The 20,897-nt window shown below is 42.8% G+C and overlaps 8 protein-coding genes across 8 annotated transcripts; 3 read left to right on the top strand and 5 right to left on the bottom strand.

Moving 5' to 3' along the window:
• Positions 1 to 304: 304 nt before the first annotated feature.
• On the bottom strand, positions 305 to 2,614 carry MET6 (methionine-synthesizing 5- methyltetrahydropteroyltriglutamate--homocysteine methyltransferase; the record flags this gene model as incomplete). Its single annotated transcript, XM_041279933.1, has 1 exon — positions 305 to 2,614. One exon carries the CDS (start codon positions 2,612 to 2,614, stop codon positions 305 to 307), a length of 2,310 nt encoding a protein of 769 aa, XP_041138147.1.
• Positions 2,615 to 4,118: 1,504 nt separating this feature from the next.
• BRETT_001381 (uncharacterized protein) lies at positions 4,119 to 4,745 on the top strand (the record flags this gene model as incomplete). The annotated part of the gene is made up of 1 exon (XM_041279934.1): positions 4,119 to 4,745. The coding sequence occupies one exon, from the start codon at positions 4,119 to 4,121 to the stop codon at positions 4,743 to 4,745; it is 627 nt and encodes a 208-aa protein (XP_041138148.1).
• Positions 4,746 to 5,039: 294 nt separating this feature from the next.
• Positions 5,040 to 5,663, top strand: PTH2 (Gluconate transport-inducing protein; the record flags this gene model as incomplete). The annotated part of the gene is made up of 1 exon (XM_041279935.1): positions 5,040 to 5,663. The coding sequence occupies one exon, from the start codon at positions 5,040 to 5,042 to the stop codon at positions 5,661 to 5,663; it is 624 nt and encodes a 207-aa protein (XP_041138149.1).
• Positions 5,664 to 5,889: 226 nt separating this feature from the next.
• On the bottom strand, positions 5,890 to 8,883 carry BRETT_001383 (uncharacterized protein; the record flags this gene model as incomplete). Its single annotated transcript, XM_041279936.1, has 1 exon — positions 5,890 to 8,883. One exon carries the CDS (start codon positions 8,881 to 8,883, stop codon positions 5,890 to 5,892), a length of 2,994 nt encoding a protein of 997 aa, XP_041138150.1.
• Positions 8,884 to 10,354: 1,471 nt separating this feature from the next.
• On the top strand, positions 10,355 to 11,770 carry BRETT_001384 (uncharacterized protein; the record flags this gene model as incomplete). Its single annotated transcript, XM_041279937.1, has 1 exon — positions 10,355 to 11,770. The coding sequence occupies one exon, from the start codon at positions 10,355 to 10,357 to the stop codon at positions 11,768 to 11,770; it is 1,416 nt and encodes a 471-aa protein (XP_041138151.1).
• An 850-nt stretch (positions 11,771 to 12,620) lies between these two features.
• BRETT_001385 (uncharacterized protein) lies at positions 12,621 to 13,748 on the bottom strand (the record flags this gene model as incomplete). Its single annotated transcript, XM_041279938.1, has 1 exon — positions 12,621 to 13,748. One exon carries the CDS (start codon positions 13,746 to 13,748, stop codon positions 12,621 to 12,623), a length of 1,128 nt encoding a protein of 375 aa, XP_041138152.1.
• A 569-nt stretch (positions 13,749 to 14,317) lies between these two features.
• Positions 14,318 to 15,970, bottom strand: BRETT_001386 (uncharacterized protein; the record flags this gene model as incomplete). The annotated part of the gene is made up of 1 exon (XM_041279939.1): positions 14,318 to 15,970. The coding sequence occupies one exon, from the start codon at positions 15,968 to 15,970 to the stop codon at positions 14,318 to 14,320; it is 1,653 nt and encodes a 550-aa protein (XP_041138153.1).
• Positions 15,971 to 18,375: 2,405 nt separating this feature from the next.
• On the bottom strand, positions 18,376 to 19,587 carry BRETT_001387 (uncharacterized protein; the record flags this gene model as incomplete). Its single annotated transcript, XM_041279940.1, has 1 exon — positions 18,376 to 19,587. One exon carries the CDS (start codon positions 19,585 to 19,587, stop codon positions 18,376 to 18,378), a length of 1,212 nt encoding a protein of 403 aa, XP_041138154.1.
• Positions 19,588 to 20,897: the final 1,310 nt, after the last annotated feature.

Consider the following 20,897-nt stretch of genomic DNA (forward strand, 5'->3'; position numbering starts at 1 on the left):
CTACAAACATATTTAAACAGTACCGATGTTGAAATCCAATTTACAGTAAAGAAGAAGAAGCAAACAAAAAAAAAAAACATATGAAAGCAAAACAGTGTAATGTATAAGAGAGAATGCGCAGGCAATATTAATGGGCTCTAAGCAAGCCAAGCCAAACCAGGCAAGACAGATGGTGTCAAGTCCGGCACAACATAACATAACGTGTAAAAGAAAACAGAGTCATGGTCATCAAAGCCGTTATAAATGTAGACGCTAAAAGTTGAATTAGAGCGTCCGGTTAAGAAAAGAGAGCACGCAAGAAAGCTTAATTCTTCTTGGCGTACTTGTTTCTGTAGTACTTGGCAGCAGCAACCATATTGGTCAAAGAAGCGGTGGTCTCAGGCCACTTTCTGGTCTTCAAACCACAGTCAGGGTTGCACCAGAACTTCTCAGGCTGGTAGATCTTCAAGATCTCGCCGATTCTGGCAACGAACTCCTCCTCGGAAGGAACTCTTGGGGAGTGGATGTCGAACAATCCCAAACCGATGTGGTTTGGATAGTTGGCGAACTCCTGGATGTAGTTAGGATCGTCCTTCTTGGAGAATTCGATGGAAACAACATCTGCATCCAAAGCCTTGATGTGGTTTGGATCCAAGTCGGAGTAGCAGAAGTGAGAGTGGATCTGGGTGGAGTCCTTGACACCGGAAGTTGCCAGTCTGAACGACTCGGCAGCCCACTTCAAGTATGCCGATCTCTCGGCACCGGCTCTCAAAGGCAAACCTTCTCTCAAGGCAGGCTCATCAACCTGAACGACGTTGATTCCAGCTTTTTCCAAGTCCTCGACCTCGTCTCTCAAAGAGAGGGCGAGCTGCAAAGCCTGGGTCTTCTGACTGACGTCATCTCTTGGGAAAGACCATCTCAAGATCGTCACTGGACCAGTAAGCATACCCTTCATTGGCTTCTTGGTGATGGATTGTGCGTATACGGAGGTCTTGACGGTCATTGGGCCTGGTCTGGACACATCTCCGACAATAATAGGAGGTCTGACGTAACGCGAACCGTAAGACTGCACCCAGCCGTTGGTGGTGAAGGCGAAACCTTTCAATCTCTCACCGAAGTACTGGACCATGTCGTTTCTTTCTGGCTCACCGTGAACCAAAACGTCCAAACCGATGTCCTCCTGGAATTTGACGACTTCCTGGATCTGCTTCTTGATGAAGGCGGTGTACTCCTCCTCGGAGATCTTACCCTTGGAGAACTTGTTTCTTGTGACACGGATCTCCTTGGTCTGTGGGAAAGAGCCAATGGTGGTGGTTGGGAAGAGGGGCAAGTGGAATTCCTCCTTCTGGATGGCCAATCTCTTTGGGAATGGCGACTTTCTGTGTGTGAGGTCATCTGTGATCTCGCTCATTCTCTTTCTGACTGCCGAGTCATTAGTGATCTCGTGCTCCTTTCTGCTCTTGACGGATTTGGCGTTTGCGGCCAACTTGTCGGTGACATCGGCTCCGGAAACGGCCTTGGCAATCGTCACAACCTCGTCAAGCTTCTGAGTGGCAAACGAGAACCAGTCCTTGATCTCTGGGTCGAGTTTCTTCTCGTTGGCAAGATCAACTGGGGTGTGCAACAACGAGGAAGACGTGGCAACAACAACTCTGTCCGAACCAACCTTCTCAATGGCCTTCTTGACCAAGGCGATGGATGAGGCAAAGTCGTTCTTCCAGATGTTTCTACCGTCAACAATACCAACAGAGAGGATCTGCTTGTCGTTGAGGATCGAAGCAACAGACTCAAGCTGCTCTGGGTCTCTGACAAAGTCAAAGTGGAAACCAGCGACCTTCAAGCCCTTGATGGCATCCAAGTTTGGTGTGACATCGCCGAAGTAGGTGGTCAAAATCAACTCCGGAACACCTTCAACTGAAGCCAAGTAGTCGTAGGCGGTCTTGAAAGCAGCCTGGACGTTCTTTGGCAAGTCCAAAACGAGAGTTGGCTCGTCGATCTGGACGGTCTTGGCACCGGCAGCTGCCAACTTCTTCAAAAGCTCTGCGTAAACAGGAAGAAGCTTCTCAAGCAAGCTGATTGGCTCCAAGTCGAGCGAATCCTTGTCGGATTTACCCAAGTAGAGGAACGAAACCGGTCCGGCAACAACGGGCCTGGTCTCAATACCCAAGGCCTTGGCCTCCAAGTACTCATCGACTGGTTTGGAGCCGTTCAACTTGAATGTGGTCGAGTGCGAGAATGTAGGTCTCACATAGTGGTAGTTCGAGTCAAACCACTTCACCATCTCCAAAGCTGGCACATCAACGGCCTTTGTGGTCTCGGTGGCCTTTCTTTGCAAACCTCTGGCCATTGCAAAGTATGTGTCTAAGGCTGGCAAGTTGTACTTGGTGTATCTTGAAGGGATCACATTGAAGAGTGCTGACAAGTCCAAGATTTGGTCGTAGAACGAGAAGTCGTTCGAGGCAATGATATCCACACCGGCACCTTTTTGCAACTTCCAGTTGTGTGCACGGATCTCTTTTCCGGTGGCCAACAACTGGTCGGCAGTAATCTTACCGTTCCAGTAAGCTTCTGTGCTTTTTTTGAGCTCTCTGAAGGCTCCGATTCTTGGGAATCCTAGGACTGCTGATTGAACCATGATGTAATTAAATAGTGTGCGACGACTGCTAGCAGATAGGGAAGGAGGAGTTGAAATGGGGTGGGAATAACGTGTGCATGTCACTTATGCAACAGATGTTAGCTTCAATTGTGCGAATTTGCCCTACTATATATTATGTAATTATTTCGAGGGGAGATGACGGAGAATGAAAAATGTGCTTAGGGACGTWAAAAAAAAAATTTTTCCCCTTTAGCGACGGGGGAATCGCACTTGCTGAATAAAGCGTCCCAAGGGAAATGTATAAAAAAATAAAGAAAAAGAAAAAGGAAAATGAGAAGAAGTTAGTTGTGGTGGAAATAAATGAGAAAAATATATATATATTGAGAGGATCTTTGGGCGCCATGAGGAGGATTTAACGAGGTGAAAATTCGGTTGGGATCATATGAAAATGAAACTTCGCAGGATGCCAAAGAAAGCCGTTTTGAGCCAGCCTAAAAAAAACACTTGCAAGTGCTTTTACATGGATTCTACGTATTCACCAACCTGACATCCCACACTACTGATATTAATACTATTAACTCAGCTATTTACCAATCCTATTAACCAATCCTATTAACCATTGCTCTGCTATTACTATTAGCAATACTATACTAATCATGTAATATTGATCGTGTACATTTTCTTCATATTAGCTCTTTCTATACTATTTCTACCATCCTATCTATCCATCATACTTTCTCTTGACTATTACATAATGCGAAGCCGCCTTTGAACTGCTTATTATTGGCTAATTGCACTAACATCTCAAATCATGTTAATTATCATTTGCCATTAAATTCCATGCTTTCGCTCAATTATTTCTCTGGCCTTATACACCCAATTTCGCTATTATTGCGCGTCACAGCAAGTAGCTTTGTTCTGCATGCTCAGATACAATAGCCCTGGAATTAAGCGCCGGAGTCAAATAATGGAATTTACTCAATAGGTGGAACAAAAATTTTCCAATCTTCTCTTTTCTTTTTTACTTGTTTCTATACGATGAGCGTTAAAATAGCCACAATCAAACGCCTTTTATTGTTTGATTGCACTGTGGATTTAGGAGAACAAACGTATACCGTAATCTGGCCAAACTTTGATTTGTAATGGCACATGGTAGGGTATCACGTGATATAACTATTAGTGTTGCGTTTATCATCCCTTGGGTGCCAAGTGAGGAGATTAGAAATGGCTTATCTCAAATATTGTAATCCAATTCCAAATGATGATTTCCGTATGAATTGAAATACTGGACAAACTCCACAATTTGGAATTGGCCTGCATATAATAAATTGTGTTGATTAGCTCCGATATGTGCAGATGCAAGCTTATATAGAACGACAAGTCGGCAATCAGCATGGCGGTGTAAGGATGCAGCTGAAATATAAAGATTAGTGCGGACAGAAATCTGAGAGGTAAGAAAACATATGCAAACAGTAATAGAGTTGCAATTTCGAAAAACAAGCATTACGAACACAGAACAGGTATATAAAAAGGCATATTGATAATGGCGGAACATGATATAGATAGAACACTCCGGAAAGAGGAGAAAGAGTTAACAAAGGACAAAGAAATCAAGAGAATCATCCGATGCTTCAGGTTGGACTATTACACAGTTCTAGGAATTCAACCCGGAATCACTAAAGAGGATATAGCAAAAATATATAAAAAGAAGTCTTTGTTGATACATCCGGACAAAACTAGGAACCCGCGTGCAGTTGATGCGTTTGATTTACTTCGAAAAGCTGCTACAGCTTTGGCAGATGATAAGAAGAGAGCTGAATTGGATAATACATGGGCAGATGCAAGAAGTGAGTTGATACAGGAAAAAGGCTGGACAGTGAATGATGATCGGCTTGTAGGATCTGAGTTTTTGAGTGAATGGCGTGCAAAAGTGAAGGAAATACTCATAGATTCGGAATTTGTGAAAAGACTTGCCTTAAAGAGGGAGCAGGCAAAGCAAGCACGTGAAAGGCGGGAGGAAGATGAATTGAAAGAGGAGAAAAAGCGTGCTAAAAAGCAGGAGGCAAGCTGGGAGTCTCACAGGGATGATAGAGTGCAAAACTGGAGAAAGTTCTCGAAAAAGCTCAAACACAAAAAGCAGAAGGAAAGCCGGGCCAAAGTCTTGATATAGGAGTTTCGTTTTGTGGAAATACTCGAGTTTATATACAAAATACATGCCAACTACATGCGTGATGGTGCTTTTCCCCACATTATTATGCTATCATCTATGTTATAAATTGTCTTTCTCATTGGCGGTAGTTCTTGCGTGCACTGCCTCGATCGATAGCGAGTAATTTTTTCCGCCTGAAAAAAAAAAGATAAAAAAGATGGATGAGATGTTAGAAGGAACGGTAACTGTTTCATTCGTTATGTGATCACAGGATAATCAAGGAAAATTGTTGAAGAACGCGAATAGAGTTAAAAAATGTCCACAAATCAAATAGTTGGGGTTGCAGCAGTCTCATTGCTTACTGGATGCTGCATAGGTGCGTTACTAACTCATCAGTGCACAAGACCAGTATCTGTCAAGCAAGAAAAGAAGGACAAACGGATATCGAAAGATAATGCTGCAACCAAAAATACTGAAGAGAAAAGCAGTACCGTAAGCGAGGATGAAGATGAAGATGAGTCGGATGAAGAGCTCTTGGAAGTTGATTCATCCTCACTTAACAGAGTTCCAGGTGAAGTTAGAATGGCCTTAGTTGTGCGAACAGATCTTGGAATGCAGAAGGGTAAAATAGCAGCACAATGTGGACATGCTGCAGTCACGTGCTACAAGCTGATGAGTGATGCAGACTCTAATGCAAGAAATCCAACAATGCTACGCAGATGGTATGCTGGTGGCCAGGCTAAAATTGCACTTAAATGTCCGCATGAGGAAGATATGGATCTTCTTTTTGCCAAGGCATTGAGTCTAAACATCAATGCTTACGTAGTCCATGATGCAGGTCGTACGCAGATTCCATCAGGCAGTGCAACTGTGTTGGGATTGGGTCCGGCTCCTAAATCTGTACTTGACAAAGTCACGGGTGTGTTGAAGTTGCTATAGGCTGGGGTTGAGAAAAGTAGAGTTACGTGAAATTAGAATTTAGAATAACCTGTGGAAAACCAGAATTACGGAAGCAGCTGTTACAGAGAAATTACGAGATGTAGTAAACAAAACCTTGAATATATTGTGCTATATACAGAAGTAAACGAAGTCTATAAAGTGCTTAGTAAAGTATGGGTAAGGTAGAAGGAGTGAGCAAAGATCCTTCTTATCATTTGTAGATCATCTATCTTAACTTCAGCTGTCCTCCAATAGAGTCAACCTCAATAATTCTTGTGCAGATCAACCGGTCTCCCACCATTAAGTTGCGTGAAATGCTTTTTTCCGCAAGATCAATCTCAACCATTAAATCCAGGTCAATGCAGTAAGCCTTGGCATTCATCGTCCTCCTAATGCCACAAATAAGAGTTGTATAAGGTGGATCAACAACTACACAGCGGAAGAGTCTCATTCGTCCAAACTGAGTCTCGATCGACCTTTTTAGTCCGCTAAGCGTGATATACCGTCTTAATCTGCGCTTCAAATCGAGAAATGCATCACAGTTGCTCTGAATTTTTGGCTGGAGAGTCCTCATATCGAGCATCTTGTCGTGTGTCAAGTATTTCAAGACTTGTATCCTGTTAACGTAGCTTTCCAAGTAGTCAGAGGCGGTAAAACTGGCATAGTGCGATAATCCCAAAGGAGCCATCTCCCCATTGGGACAGATGCTGATTTTCATCGGTTTCAAATATCTCAAGCCACTCACAAAGCTGCTAAGATCAAGTGATCCACCCTGCCTAAACGAATCGTATGAATTGGCATACCACTTGAAGATTCGGAATTTCCTGGATTTTCTGGAATCGGCCGACGCAATGCAATCCACGTCGATCGACCTTGAGATAACTGGAATCCCTCTTTTCCCACAGTAAAGGGAGAGAAATTCATCTAGCATAAATCTAACTTCGGAAGCCATGTGGTAAGAAAGTCCACTTTGTGAAGATGTTTGAGACGAGAATCCATTATTTTCGCTATCCGGATCCAATCTCAGCAATCCATGTTGAAGTCTGGCATGTTCTTTCTGCTTGAGAAGATTGTCCAACTTGTCTCTAGTTGCCAGTCTCATAATTTTTCGTTTATCAGACTCTTTCGAAATGTCTATCCTCTCCAACATTTGTGTGTGCCTAAAAGAATCCAAAGAAACCTCAATTTCCGGATCGATCAACGACTCCGACTTTAAATAATCAAAGACGAACGAGATCTTGAAGCTGAGAATCGGCTTCGGCAGCGTATTTCTGTATTTTTTATCCTTTGGGATCTGATCGTATAATCCAATGAGATCACCTTGCAATTCGTCGTCCGAGAGCCTTGGAAAACTCACTGGATTGCTTATCATCCATGATTTAACATTATTTCTCGGTACAGGTATGAAGAAACTGAATTTGTACTGAGTCATGCTAATTTTTCTGACGGCCAGCGCCAAATTCCAGTCAATACGATAAATTACAGTCGGAAACTCTATTCCGGCCACATTAGTCACGAAGTTTGAACACGAAGCGTTATCTGGCTTTAATTCTCCCCTCTTTAACATCCCTTCCACCTCTCTAACTGAAGCTTTGACCTGATCACTCAACGGAACATTGATCTTTAACTCTTTATCTTTGCTCTTGTCGTATATCGCAACGCGATCAACCTGGGCATATGGCATTAGTTGCGATAAGGATGAGCATCTCATATTGGAGACAAGTGACTGCTTGAGTACTCCATATATACCACTTGACAAAACAGGATTTGTATTTGGATTGTAAATTCCAAATTCAATCAAAAGTCGGTATAACTGAGCTGGTGTGATACTGACAGGACCAGAAGCAGATGCATGATCATCTAAAAAAGCGAGTTTGCGTAAAAATCTCTCGTGTGGATACTCAATAGTATATTTCATGAATCGAATGAAGTTGAAAAAACGAAGATCTTCTGCAAGCAGCACAAATATTCGGTATTTTAGACGCTTATGAAGAATCAGCTTATAATTCTTTTCAAGTTCCTGCACGCTTGTTTGATCTATTTGATTTAGTACTGGTACCAAGTTTATGGGATTAACAAAATAATGCGAATCTATCTGTTCGATCGGGTTTAAGAAGGCTTTTAGATCATTTTCAATGGCCGAATTATGCAAATTAACACGAAAATGCACCGGATCTTCACACATCATACGATGAACAGTATACAATAGAGCTGATAACCCCATCACATTAGTGTGTGGCGTAATGATATACTTCAAGGTGTCATCTTTAAGCAGGTATGAACCGAATCTATGTATAGATACAGAACACTGTTTTTGCGTCTGGCCAAACTTGATAAATGCAGCTTCATCCAACTTCCTCGAAAAAATCACACTCTTTAATTTCTCCTGAAACTCGATTAAAGTGTTGATCGTGTATGCTAATTTGGCAAAGTAGAGTAATACTGGCGGAGAGCAAACATCCTTGGTATAAAAGATAGATTGGGAAGATGAAAACTTTTCAAGCTCAGAATCTGTCAATGGTATCACCTTTTCCGTGCAAATGAACTCAGGTAGCATGAAGTTAACCTGTGGTAAAACTATTCGATCAATTCTACCATCCGACGTAAGAATGTAATAAATCTGAGCAGTAGTTAGACGATTTTGCTGGTTATTAAGCACTATTCCGCATTCAACCTCCGATCCAGGGATATCGGACACTGCGTATTCAACAAATGATCCAGCACGAAGTAAACCATTGACCTCAACTTTATAAATATTCTTCTGATGGAAAACAAAGGTTGCGACGTCTGTTTTTTGTAAATTGTAATTTTTGGAAAGAAAACGTGCAGCGGTAATGGAGCGGACATGCTTAAGAGGAGAAAAGAATTGTGAGGGATCTAATGGAGTTTTAATATCTCCACCTTCACTTAATGGATTGTGAACGATTTCACCATTCTCTTCATGAGTGTTATCATCGAACTCGGAATTCTTGTTTGCATTAGTTTCTGTCCAAGTATTCAGGCTGAAAGGGGAATGTAATTGATCAGATACAGGTAACACATTTTCGCCACCAGCGCTGAACCTTCCACTTTCTTCTCTTTCTGTTTCTTCATCTTCAAACTCACCTTTTTTATATGATAGTTTAAGTATTGAGAAAACATGAAACGGTCGTTTGCGAAAGCCAGCTAGTGAGATGAAGCAGCACCTATTACGTGCTGAACATCGCACATAGCCAAACATATCTGCTGCTAAAAGGCTATAGTGCAACGTGAATCAAGAATCCGAGTTGTTTGATAAGCTTATTGTTGTGAAAAGATAGAAAATACGGGGAAGACTAAACGAGGCTATTGATATGTGGTGGGGTTGAAAAAAAAAAAAATTCGAATTTGGCGTTTAATCGATACAAGGGATTTCTTTCAGTTGCACCAGAATAACTGACAAAGAAGAAGAAAAAAAGCACTCCAATATGCATATCATTAACAAGAGCTTCTTTCCACATGGTCCAAAACTTGTATAACCGTAAAAACATGCAAATCTACGAAAAGACTTGACAAAGCCATCTAGTCAAATATTAACCGAAAACGGTAGTGGTGCAATCAGACATATATTTTAAATGATTTGGATCTCCTATTGTCCAATTAGAGAATGTGTAGTACAATTTAAGCGAGCAAATACGCCTAAACGAAGTTTGGGTTATGTTTAAGGTGAAAAAATAAACACTACACGTAAATACCAGGAGCCAATTATTTTGAGCTTGTTCCAATTATATCTGATCCAACATTTTTTGCTAGTTTGCTCAGCCACAGACCAAACCGGAAAGTAAACATTGAAAAGTGGAAAAAAATTTTGGAGTGGCAGTGAAACGGGAAAGATCCGAGTCTCGTGACGCTAAAAAAGCAGGTAAAGAGACCCGGGAAATGGGATGTACACGTATATAATATTAAAAGCAGGATGTCTGCATCCAAAACAGGGATTTTCGCTAGAAATTAAGCGCCAAAATACGGTAGATCTACAAGATTGGGAAGTGGTCAATAAATGAAAAACACAAGATGATTAAAATTTTTTTTTTCGCTTCACTGGAGTCCTTGCTGTAATGTGCAGCCAGTTGCGCTCACGGTGGGGATCTATCAGGATAATGCTTTTTATCGCGCCAAAAGAAAGGACGCCAGTTAGTCAGAGAGGTAAAAAATATTTCAGGCAGGTATGGGGAATGAAGGAAAGAACCCCCAAAAAAGCAGGAGGGAAAATTTTTTTTTGATCGCAGGGAGAGTTGGTTCACACTTGTTATTTTTATTTTTTTTTTTCTATTTATCTATTTTTTTTCTCTGAGCTAAAAGGAATATTGATAATGGAGGTGGGCAGGACGTGTCTTAAAGACACACATATTTATTTCCAGCATCGACGTAAAACCACATCGATAGAGCGTTAAACAAGAAGCTATAAAGGCAACTATTAGAAGAGGAGATACCAGGACGAAATAAAAGAGCAAGCGCCATTAGATAAATTAACAATTCTAGCTAAGGAATCGAAGGAATATAAGCGACGGCAAAGAGTCGACAAACGGGCGAATAATTTTTTTTCTCTCCCTTAGGATACACTGCTTATAGAACGAGAGGGACAGAGGGAAAAGGTATATAAGAAGCAAGAAATCGGCAAGAGGTGTAAGATCGCATTAGATACTTGAAGAAAACAGAAGCACGCAATTGGAAACATGGGTCAGATTCTTTCGCAGCCAATTACAGAGAAGAACAGCGAGAAAGGAGGCGACAAATTCGTGGCCTACGGGCTGTCGTGCATGCAGGGATGGCGTATATCGATGGAGGATGCACACACGACGATTTTAGACATGAGGAAAGTGAAAAAATTGGGAGGTGAGCAGGGAGAAGAGGAAGAAGAAGAAGAGGAGGAGGAGAAAAGAGACCAGGTGGCATACTTTGGTGTGTTTGACGGGCATGGGGGCGAGAAGGCGGCCCAGTTCACGGGCAAGCGGATGCCGCATGTGTTGAGGAAGACGTCCGGGTACAAAAAACAGGACTACGTGAAAATGTTCAAGGATGGATACTTGGCAATGGACGTGGCTATAATGGAGGACGAGGAGATGTCGAAGGACCCATCGGGCTGTGCTGCAACATCGGTTCTGATATGCAACGACAAGATCGTGTGTGGTAACGCCGGCGACTCGCGGACGGTGATGTCGATCGACGGAAAGTGCAAGGCACTCTCTTTTGACCACAAGCCGACAAACGAGGGCGAAAAAGCGCGTATTGTGGCTGCTGGTGGGTACGTGGACATGGGCCGGGTGAACGGCAACCTGGCATTAAGCCGCGGGATTGGGGACTTCGAGTTCAAGAACGCGGATGACTTACCAGCGGAAGAACAGGCGGTTACTGCTCTTCCGGACGTTTTAGTTCACGATGCAACCGATATGGACGAGTTCATAATCTTGGCATGCGACGGTATATGGGACTGCCTCACTTCGCAGCAGGCGGTGGACTTTGTTCGCCGTGGTGTGAAGGAAAAGAAGCCATTGACAGAAATATGCGAAACGATGATGGACACGTGTCTGGCCCCTACCTCGGGCGGTTCCGGAATAGGGTGTGACAACATGTCAGTGTGCATAGTTGCCCTTTTGCGCGGGCAGACGTTGGAGCAGTGGTACGAGAAGATTGGTGCACGGGTGTCTGCGGACTTGCTGGCCCAACTTGCAACGCCTGACGAGCTTTCGATGGATTTGTACAAGGTGACTTTGGAGTCCAAGCAGCAGCAGAACGAGAAGAATGCCCAGGAGGCTGCTGGTGCAGGGAGGCCTGACCTAGATGACTCTGGTGATGAAGAAAGTGCCGAAAATGAGGCCGGTGCAGCTTTAAAAGCCGGTTCTCCACTTGCTGGAGCTGCACCAAACCTCATACAGCAGCTTCTTGCTGCTTCCAGCATCTCTGCTGACAACGATGTCATATACTTGGACCAGTCGGCCTCCTCCTTGTTGCGGTCTTTAGGAGTCATGGAGGATGATGAGGAGGATCCAGAGGGGGACAAGAAGATGGAGGATGTGACTGATGACGATGAGAATGTGGGGGATGAGGCCGAGCAGAAGAGCGGGGAGAAAAAAGAGCAGAAAAGGGATTAATGCCGTGCTTATGCCTTTTTACTGCTTGAGATTGTGGTGGGGAAGCAGCTTGAAGAAGCTTGAAAAGCGTTCTTTTGCATTGCCTTCCTCCACAACCTCTTCCCATCTTTCTCCAAGCCGACTTACTCGGATCCTGGGCTTGTTGCCTCCTCTCCTTGGAGTTTTGTGTATATTCAGTTCCAGCATTCTGTCTTTCGTTTCCTCGTGCTTTTGCTCTTCCTGTTCTTTCTTTGTTTTGTCTTTATTCACCACTTTCATTTTTCCTTTTTCTATACTCTTTCTTTTCCATTATGTGATTTCTTACTGAATTAATGACGTAGGTTGCAATTATGATAATATGATACTGTAGCCTGTACTTATACTGTGTTCTGTGGCTATAATATAAATAGTAAGTAACTGGTAGCTAGTAAGTATCCAGTGTATAGTATGTAACTCGTAATTGGTATGTATGTGCTATACCTCCACAATATATCCACTATGTATCTAGTGAGTAGTATGTAACGCTTTTCCACTATATGCTTATTGTGCTTGTCTATTATACCTTTTACTGTATCCGTCTACCCTATCTATCTACGCTACATCTATCACTTAAGGTGCTTAGATTCATTTAATGTACTTGTTTTGCATTACTTTATGTATATTCCATGTACTCTCTATGTTTACTCTGTATACTCTATATACTCTATATACTCTATGTATACTCTATGTTTACTCTATATATACTCAATGTATACTCTATCTGTACCCTGCATACTCTATGCATACTCCATACTCTATGCACACTCTATGCAACACTCCATTTATCACACATTTCTAACATCATTCCTCTATATTTATCACCACATCCAACTTATCCAAATAACCGTAAACTGTTATCATAGCATTTTTCAATTAGCGTCTGGGGATCGCAATGCTTAAGTTTAGCCATCACCTCAGCCACAAATCCCACCATACATGGTTCATTTCTCGCTTTAACTAGCGGTGGCTGAACAAACGAGTCCCGCAAAGCAAAATTGTCCAGATTGTGTGGCTTGACAACCGGAATAGGCAAAAATGGATGAAGCTTTCCGGGCTGACTACGCCCAATTCTTACATTTTGCGAATTGTACTCCATTGGATAGAAAACCGTCGGACACCTAGTTAGATGCTTGTATGAGGCATGTGTCTTTTTGATTTCGCACCATGGGGCATCCGTCTCGATTAAGAGTCTATCGAGTGGAATTTGTGCTGCCGTCTTGCAGTTTTCTTCTGTTTTCAAAGAGCAGCCGTTAACAGACACCCAAAAAGATTTGTGAGCAAGAATTTTACGGAGATCTGTCTCCGAACCTGAAAACGAGTGCACAAGACAGTTCTTATTCTTGAGCCGGATACCATCTTGCCGCGTTCCGTCCACAAAAGGAACCAATATCTGTAGAAAGTCATCACATGCATTTCGCATATGCAAAAAAAGCGGCATGTCGAATTCAGCCGCCAGCTTCAACTGCATCTCAAAATACAGCTTCTGCTTCTCGGCCGAAGCGTAATGAAGTCGGTCATAGTCCAATCCGATCTCTCCAAAGGCTCTAACGAGTCCGGTTGGTTCGTACTCTCGAATTAAGCTTTTCAACAAAGAAATGTGGCCATCCGGGTCAGAATCAAACTCCAGAACGGTGCACGGATGGACCCCAACTGTGCACACAAGTTCTGGATAGAGCCTGTTGCCGTTCTCGTCCTCCAATTGCTCATCATTGTACTTTTTGGCCTGCCCCAAAGTCCACCGAGATTCATCCAATGAGGATCCTGTAAGAAGCATTTTGGTAACATTGCAGAATTTCGCTCTTTTGAGAACATCTCCGAGATCCGGCTTGTGTATTTGCTTGTCTCTGTAGATGCCCTTGAACATTTCATCCGACAAATTCATGCCAACATCGTAGTAGTGTGGTTTAAATGAGGTGAAGTTCGATTTTTCTTGTGAGATATGTTTTGAGGCAGTAGACATGAGCTGGCAGATTGGGAAAAAGTGTATTCTTAGAGAATTTGGTTTGAGTTTCTGCCTGAGGAGATACATAAATTATGAAATTGGAACAAATGTGGTGGAAAATAATTAGTAGGGTGAGGAATAGAGAGAGGTAGAAACGCAAAAAAACATGTTGAAGATAAGTAAGATAAGGGTGAAAAAAGATGGAAAATGGAGGGTGAAAAAGATAGAAAAAGATGACCAAAAAAATAGAAATGAGATGAAAATAAGAGATACATAAGAAAGACAAGAAGGACAAATAAGATGGTAATAAAATGGGAGTAAAATGGAAATAAATACAAAGCGATAAAACAGATTGACAAGAAATAGAAATAAGATGGAAAGTGATAGACAAAAGGAGAGAAAATGATTAAAAGGAATTAGAAACTACAAGATCTTATCATGACAGCTTAATCTAGTGATACAATATATTGAGTTGACTCCTGCACCAGGCAAGGAGAAAGAAGCAGCGGCATTAGCAGCAAAAAAAAAAGCAATAGAGTAAAAAGTGAAATCAAAAGGGGCACAAAAAATGCACCGACGCACAAAAACTAGCAGCATATGACTGAAGAGGCACTGGGTCCCCCCGATGAACGATTCTTAGCTATTGAGATAGGCGGGGGAGAATGCAGCGTCCGGGAAGAGAGCGAAGGCCCCGCGGACACTGCAAAAGGCGGATATAAGGGCAGCACGGAGGATGGGGATGCCGAGGATATTGAGGGGAGTCTGGTGGAAGAAGTGGCAGGCACGGATATTGAAGTTTGCGTAGGCCCGGCAGACGGCTGGTCCCGGAAGAGGGAAATCTTCGAGGAGCTGGACGAGGAGGAGATGGAGGAAGGCACGGTAGCCGTGGTGGGCACACGGGGCACACGGGGCACAGGGGTGCTGCACGAGGTGGCGTAGAGCGAGGGGGAAGTGGAGGTGGAGAGCCGGCGGAGGGGCAGATGCGGTGCAGAAATGTGCCGGTCGAAGGCAGAGGCAGAGAGAGCCGGGGCCGAGGACGCGAGGGAAGAAATAATGGATCTTGAAGATTTGAGAGGGGGCAACGCGACTCCGCCCTCGGCAGCAGTCAAGGAAGCGATGCTGAGGCGGGATTTGTCAAGTTGCTGGATTCTGCTCCGCACCTGGTAATTTGTCTTTGAGGGGAGGAGAATGCACAATTCGTCAAAGGAGAGTTTGTTGGCGGTTCGGCCGAGCACCAACTGATCCTCCTCGGGAGTCCAGCGGGGAAAAATTGGTGGCGGCGGAAGGGAGCCGGGGACCGCGGAGCCCTCGGGGGAGGGCAAGTGGGAATTCCGGCGCGCCGAGAGAGGGGATGCGGAGAATGAAAATGTTCCCTGCGGCCGGGATGAGGGGAAGGCGGGCTGTTTTAGGCAAGGTGAGAGGAATGGGAGTGAAGAGGGGAGAGAGGAGGAAAGTGAAGAGGGGATGGAGGAGGAAGGGAGAGAGGAGGGAAATTGTAATGAGGATGAAGATGGGAGTGAGGAGGAAGGGATTTGCTTGAGGGATGAAGAAAACTGATTTGATGATGAAATTTGGTTTGACGATGAAAATTGTTTGAGGGATGAAATTTGGTTTGATGACGAAAACTGCTTGAGGGATGAAGAAAATTGGCTTGTGGAAGAAACCTGCTTCGGCGAAACTTGCTTCAAAGAATATTCATTGTAAGGGGTTCCCCGCATAGAACCCGCGGTGCCCTCGCTGGACGTCGCACTAAGTTTTTCGGCCATCAGGTACTCCTGGTGGCTGGGAGCGGAGCTGGAGTCCGCCAGCAGCGAGGCCGCAGGGGCATCCGCGGTGCGCCCACTGGCACCGATACTGACACTGACACCGGGAAGGTTTCCGGTAGGGGAGCCCGGGGAAGCCCGGCCGGCCTCCAGCTTTGACACCACGCGACGGCCGAACCGCGAATGCCGGGCCTTGAGGTCGTCCACGAGCAAACTCCCGGTCTTAAAGTTCTTCACACGCGAAAGATACTGCGGGTCGAGCGTCACCACACTCTCCGCATTGTAAGTTTTCAGTTTGCCGCTTTTTAGCCTCCTCCACCGGAACTGGCACGCGTTAGAAGTCCTGGATGAAAAATAATTCGCAATCTGCTTCCAGCCCATATTTTCCGACTCCTTGAGATAGACGAGAAGGGCATCATCTCGGGGATCCCACGATTGTGGAGAGGGTCGAATGCTTGTGGAAGGTTTAGAATTCATGTGAATTTTGTACTAGTGTGTAATTTATTGATTTTTTAAGGCTTGAAACTCGATGACTTGAACTAAATGCTTGAATTGAATGCTTGAACCGAAATGAAAGGGACACTCTAATTGCTTGAACAGAAATACTAAATCAAAGTGAAGTCTATAGAGATCAAAATCAAATGGTTTGAAATCTTGAATTATGGATATTGAAATGTTTTCAAGATGATGAATTGATACCTCAGTATGCTGATTTAATGCTTTAGTATAATCACTGAAAGGTTCAATCTAAGTTGCTTTAATATAATCACTGAATGGCTCAATCTAAGTTGCTTTAATATAATCACTGAATGGCTCAATCTAAGTTGCTTTAATATAATCACTGAATGGTTCAATCTTACCTGCTTTCAGTAATGACCTAATACTTCTATCTAGTAACTTGAAACAATTTTCAATCTAATGGCTCTTCAAGTAGCTTTGTTGACAAGTCTAGAATAATGATCAACTTTTGAGGTACCTTCGAAATCAGTTTGCAGTATATATTTAGTCTACCGAACGATAGCCGCCCAGATAATACCTATTTCAGTTCTAATTTGGCTGTCTGTCGCCTCGCTAATATTTATTGAATGTGGTTGCAAATGTGCCAAACTTATAACGAGGGGAAAAATGTAAATACAATCCAATGAGTGCTCTATATTTCAAGCAGAGCAATACCAAAATGCCAACGGTTATGCAAATCTCTACATTAATATAAAATACTAACACTGTCTCCACTAAAATTTTGACAGCGATGAATCAAGAATCACATTCGTTTTATAACATCCGACATCGATTCAGAATCTGACAAATGGAGAACAAATGGGAAAAAAAAAGCACCATCTGCATTGTTTAAAACGGTGAAGCCAGCTGAGATAAAGATACGCCATTGGCATTTAAGCTATTTCAGCGCTGCCCTCGAATTCCGATTGTATTAGGAAGAACAAAGAAAGCATCGGGATCAAGCAAAAAAACACAAAACTGAAAAAACAAAGAATTTATTTAGATTGAACAGTATTGTGATGAAGCCAGGTTGCCGACTTGGCCAAATTTCGACGCCCGGCTACTCGCATTTACCGAATTTTTTTAGATAAGGAAATTCGAGAGGATGGGCATTACCGACGAAAATGAGAGATAGGGCATCTCGAAGAGATGGCGGCTCCGATGTTAAGCAGAAAGGAAACAATGGGGAAACCTCACCGGAAAAGGTAATGGTACTCGCGAACAATTCCAACCGGATCCTATGGCCCAGGGTAGGTTGCCGAATCGGGAAGGTAATCGCCACTGCTCGCACCAATGCCATTGGCTGAGGAGCCTATCGCTGAGCGCTTATCAGCGAAACTTTTTTTTCTGATTTTACTTTCTTCTTTCGGGCTGACTTCTTTCAGCAGTTAGTTGTCGGAGAAAATAGAGGCCATTTGACTCGATGCTTTAGAGCATTTTTATTTTTACTGGTGATTCTTCCGCTAATGGAACCCTACTAATTTTCCTTCCACTAGTTAGTTGATTCACCACACCTTGCACAAGCCATTCTTTCATTAATTTCTCACTAATTTCTCACTAATTTCTCACTAATTTCTCACCTTTTTTTCTTACTTCTCTAATTTCTCATTAATCTCACTTTTCTCACTAATTTCTCACAAATCTCCCATTTTTCTTATTTTTCTCACTTTTCTCCCTCTTCTCACTTTTTTCATTTCTCACCTCTCACTTCTCATTTCTCATTTCTCATTTCTCATTTTTCATTTCTCATTTCTCATTTCTCATTTCTCACTTCTCACTTCTCATTTCTCATTTCTCACTTCTCACTTCGCACTTCTCACCTCTCACCTCTCACCTCTCACCTCTCACTATTAGTCTCTTAATTTTTGTGCAGGTCCTCTGTAATACTAATTTCCCAAAATAAGGAAAGAAGATCATCCCTCATCTTCCCATTCCTGCTTAGTAATCTCTCCTTAGCTTGCATAAGTACACCTTATCTCCATTGAAAATATTTTCATGTGATTTTCATGTTTCCAGAATTATCACCACTCGTAATAAACATGCTATAGAAAGCCGTACGCCGCACCTGGTAATCAGAAATCTGCATTCGGTCTTTTTTTTAAATTATGTCACATTTGTGGAGTCTAGGGATAATCATGGAAGCGGACGCGGAGATACACAAAAACCGAAAAAAGCAAAAAAAACTTCTTGGCTGAGTCCGCGGCATTTTCTACGGGTTAGGCTTTCCACCCTGCGTCGATCGGCGCGTCTCGCTGACGTCACACATCACCCGCTTTTCGGTCAACATTATAATTATACATTACTACTCTCCTCACTACAATGGCCAAAGATCATCTACCCGCACTTATCAAACCAGTAATTCCATATATATACTTAAACTTAACTTACAATTGGGATAAAAACCGTTCAACGGTACCCTGAAAATTGTCCGGAATGAGAACCATACCGGATTTTCCAAAACTGAGATAGCTCATCTCGTTTATGCCCAACCTCAACAACCTGGAAGCCACACCTGCCACAATTCCCTTAAGATCTAGCGGGAGACCGCTTAAATCAATGGTTATCGGGCAGTAAGAGTCCTGCAAGGAACCCATAATGGTGCTTTTATCGTAATTCAACTTTCTGAACTCAGCTTCGCTTTGCGGAAGCATCATGCTGATTTCTCCCGTTGTGTTTCTCGTTATGGCGAAATGCGCAGGAAACTGCGTGCTCTTGCACTTTTCATCACCTTTAGAGGAATCTATATCGGTATCCAGCCGTGAAAGTGCCTCTGCAGTGTTTCTCAACACATTTGCGGAGTCCCCAGACCGAGCTCCTGTCAAAATAAGCTTGGTGGTTGCTACTAGCTCCGGTTTGATTTGTTTCGACTCGAACAAATTGAACGTTTTCGTCTCCAAATCCCGCTCTTGCCTCTGATGCAATTCCTCAGCATCCGGATCGTCTTTTTGCTCCGACATCTTGCGCAAAATGGCCAGCACCCGCTGCTTGTCTTTGGCCGGGAAAAGAACAACATCCGTGAAGAAGTTGGAAATGAAGAAAAGCGAGATTCCATCCAACGAAAGCGGTTCCGTAAGCTCTAGGATCTTCTTTCCGATATTCATGCCATCACTCGACACCTGGAGGATGAGAAACTTCTCTTTCAGTAATGTGGGCTGCTTCTCTTTTGGTAAACAGCCCTTGCAGAAGTTTAAGGTCTTCCCCAGGTATTTCTTGATTAATTTACTCGAACACATTAACGTAACCTCATCAGATGCAAATGCCAAGTGGAAAAACAACCCATCATCATCTGTTTCCACCCCCAGCGGTTGGAGGGAACCTGAATATTCCTCTTTTGTCTCTCCGTCCCGCACCGAATTGTCTTCCTCGCTTTTTTCACTATCACTGTTGCTGTTTTCGGATCCTGACAGCGATGAAGCTGATAGGTCCATATCATAGCCAAATCTACCACCCTGGCCCCCAAAACGTCTTCCATAGTGGTCTGCCAGCCTATATATAAGTCTTAAAATTCCTCCTTTGAAGATCCAGAACTCGGACCTGGGAATTGTAAGGATTGAAACCTTCGTTGTATATATTTGTGTTTCGTTGATATCGAGCATTTTCCAATCCCTTATTCCTTTTCAGCACTAGTTCTATGAGCTCTCACTATTGTCTGCAATGTGCAGTTATCAATATTTATCAACGGTTGTGCTTTCCCTATCGGTGGAATGCTGAAAATGCTAGCTGCTCTAAATCTGCAAATGCTATCTGCTCTAATTTCGCAAATGCAAACTTGAAAATTCTCTCCTGGAATTTGTGTCGTAAAACGGGTTATAACCCTCATGCACTGGTTCACATGTGTGTACACATCAAGACGGTAAATACAACTTATTATAAATGAACAGACACCCCAAAAAATGCTGATGACTCAATTAACTGCTTTTCCGCTTTGAACTTGCGATTATGAATCATAGTGCGCTCAATCTTTTCAGTGGGGTGAAAAAATATCTTTCTTGTTTTTAATGCAGAACACAGCCGAACCACAATAATGGGACAAAAAATTTTTCTCAACTTTATAGTGGAGAATTGATTGTTCTTCGGTAAATGCTAAATAGATAACAGAAAATTATACCTCTCTCGGTTATTACCATCAAAACTCTCGGTAAATTTGTACCATCTATCACCATCTATCCATCCCTTTAGAAAGTTTGCTCTCCTTTAAAAGGGAAATAAAATGGTTACGATCCATGCCATTGAATGGCTATCGGGCATTAGATGCATAAAAAATAAAATGAAGAATAAAAAATATAGCCAACACGAATCGGGCATTGCCGTTGCTACGTGGACTTTGCTTCGGTTACTAGCGGTAACCGATTGCATAGTCACTGTGGCGCATACACGAGGGCTAAAGTTTCGAGGAATTAAAAAAATAAATAAAATAAAATAAAATTGATCGGAAAACCTATTGAAAAATAGTTGCCAAGATCCGAGACACCCAGAATCTGAAACACATATAAAACATTTTGGAAGAGAGATATTAATGCTTCTATATACATATAAATACACGTTACGTTTCTGGGCGGACAAATTCTCTGTTGTGTTTGATGTAGAGTACTGGCCGCAATTTTATGATGTAGTTTTTTCCCCCTGTTATATTTTCAGTTGTAATAATGATTCCAAAAGTCGGCAATGAAAGTATTCCACAAAGGCCAAAAGGCGCACCAAGCAGGCTTAAATTAAAGCGGAAGCAACACAGAGATGGTTTCATAGCCTCGCTCTTGAAAGCACTCCATATATATCCGGAAAAAATGGAAAAAGAGCACTCTCAAAGTGAGCTGAGACCAAGAATGTTCAATTCAGAAGTTCCAATCAATAGAAATATACCAGTCCCTAATTCTATAGCAACAGTCACAACCCCGGAATCAATTGG

This window comes from Brettanomyces bruxellensis, chromosome 8 (genome assembly GCF_011074885.1).
Source record: "Brettanomyces bruxellensis chromosome 8, complete sequence".
Taxonomy (NCBI): Eukaryota; Fungi; Ascomycota; class Pichiomycetes; order Pichiales; family Pichiaceae; genus Brettanomyces; species Brettanomyces bruxellensis.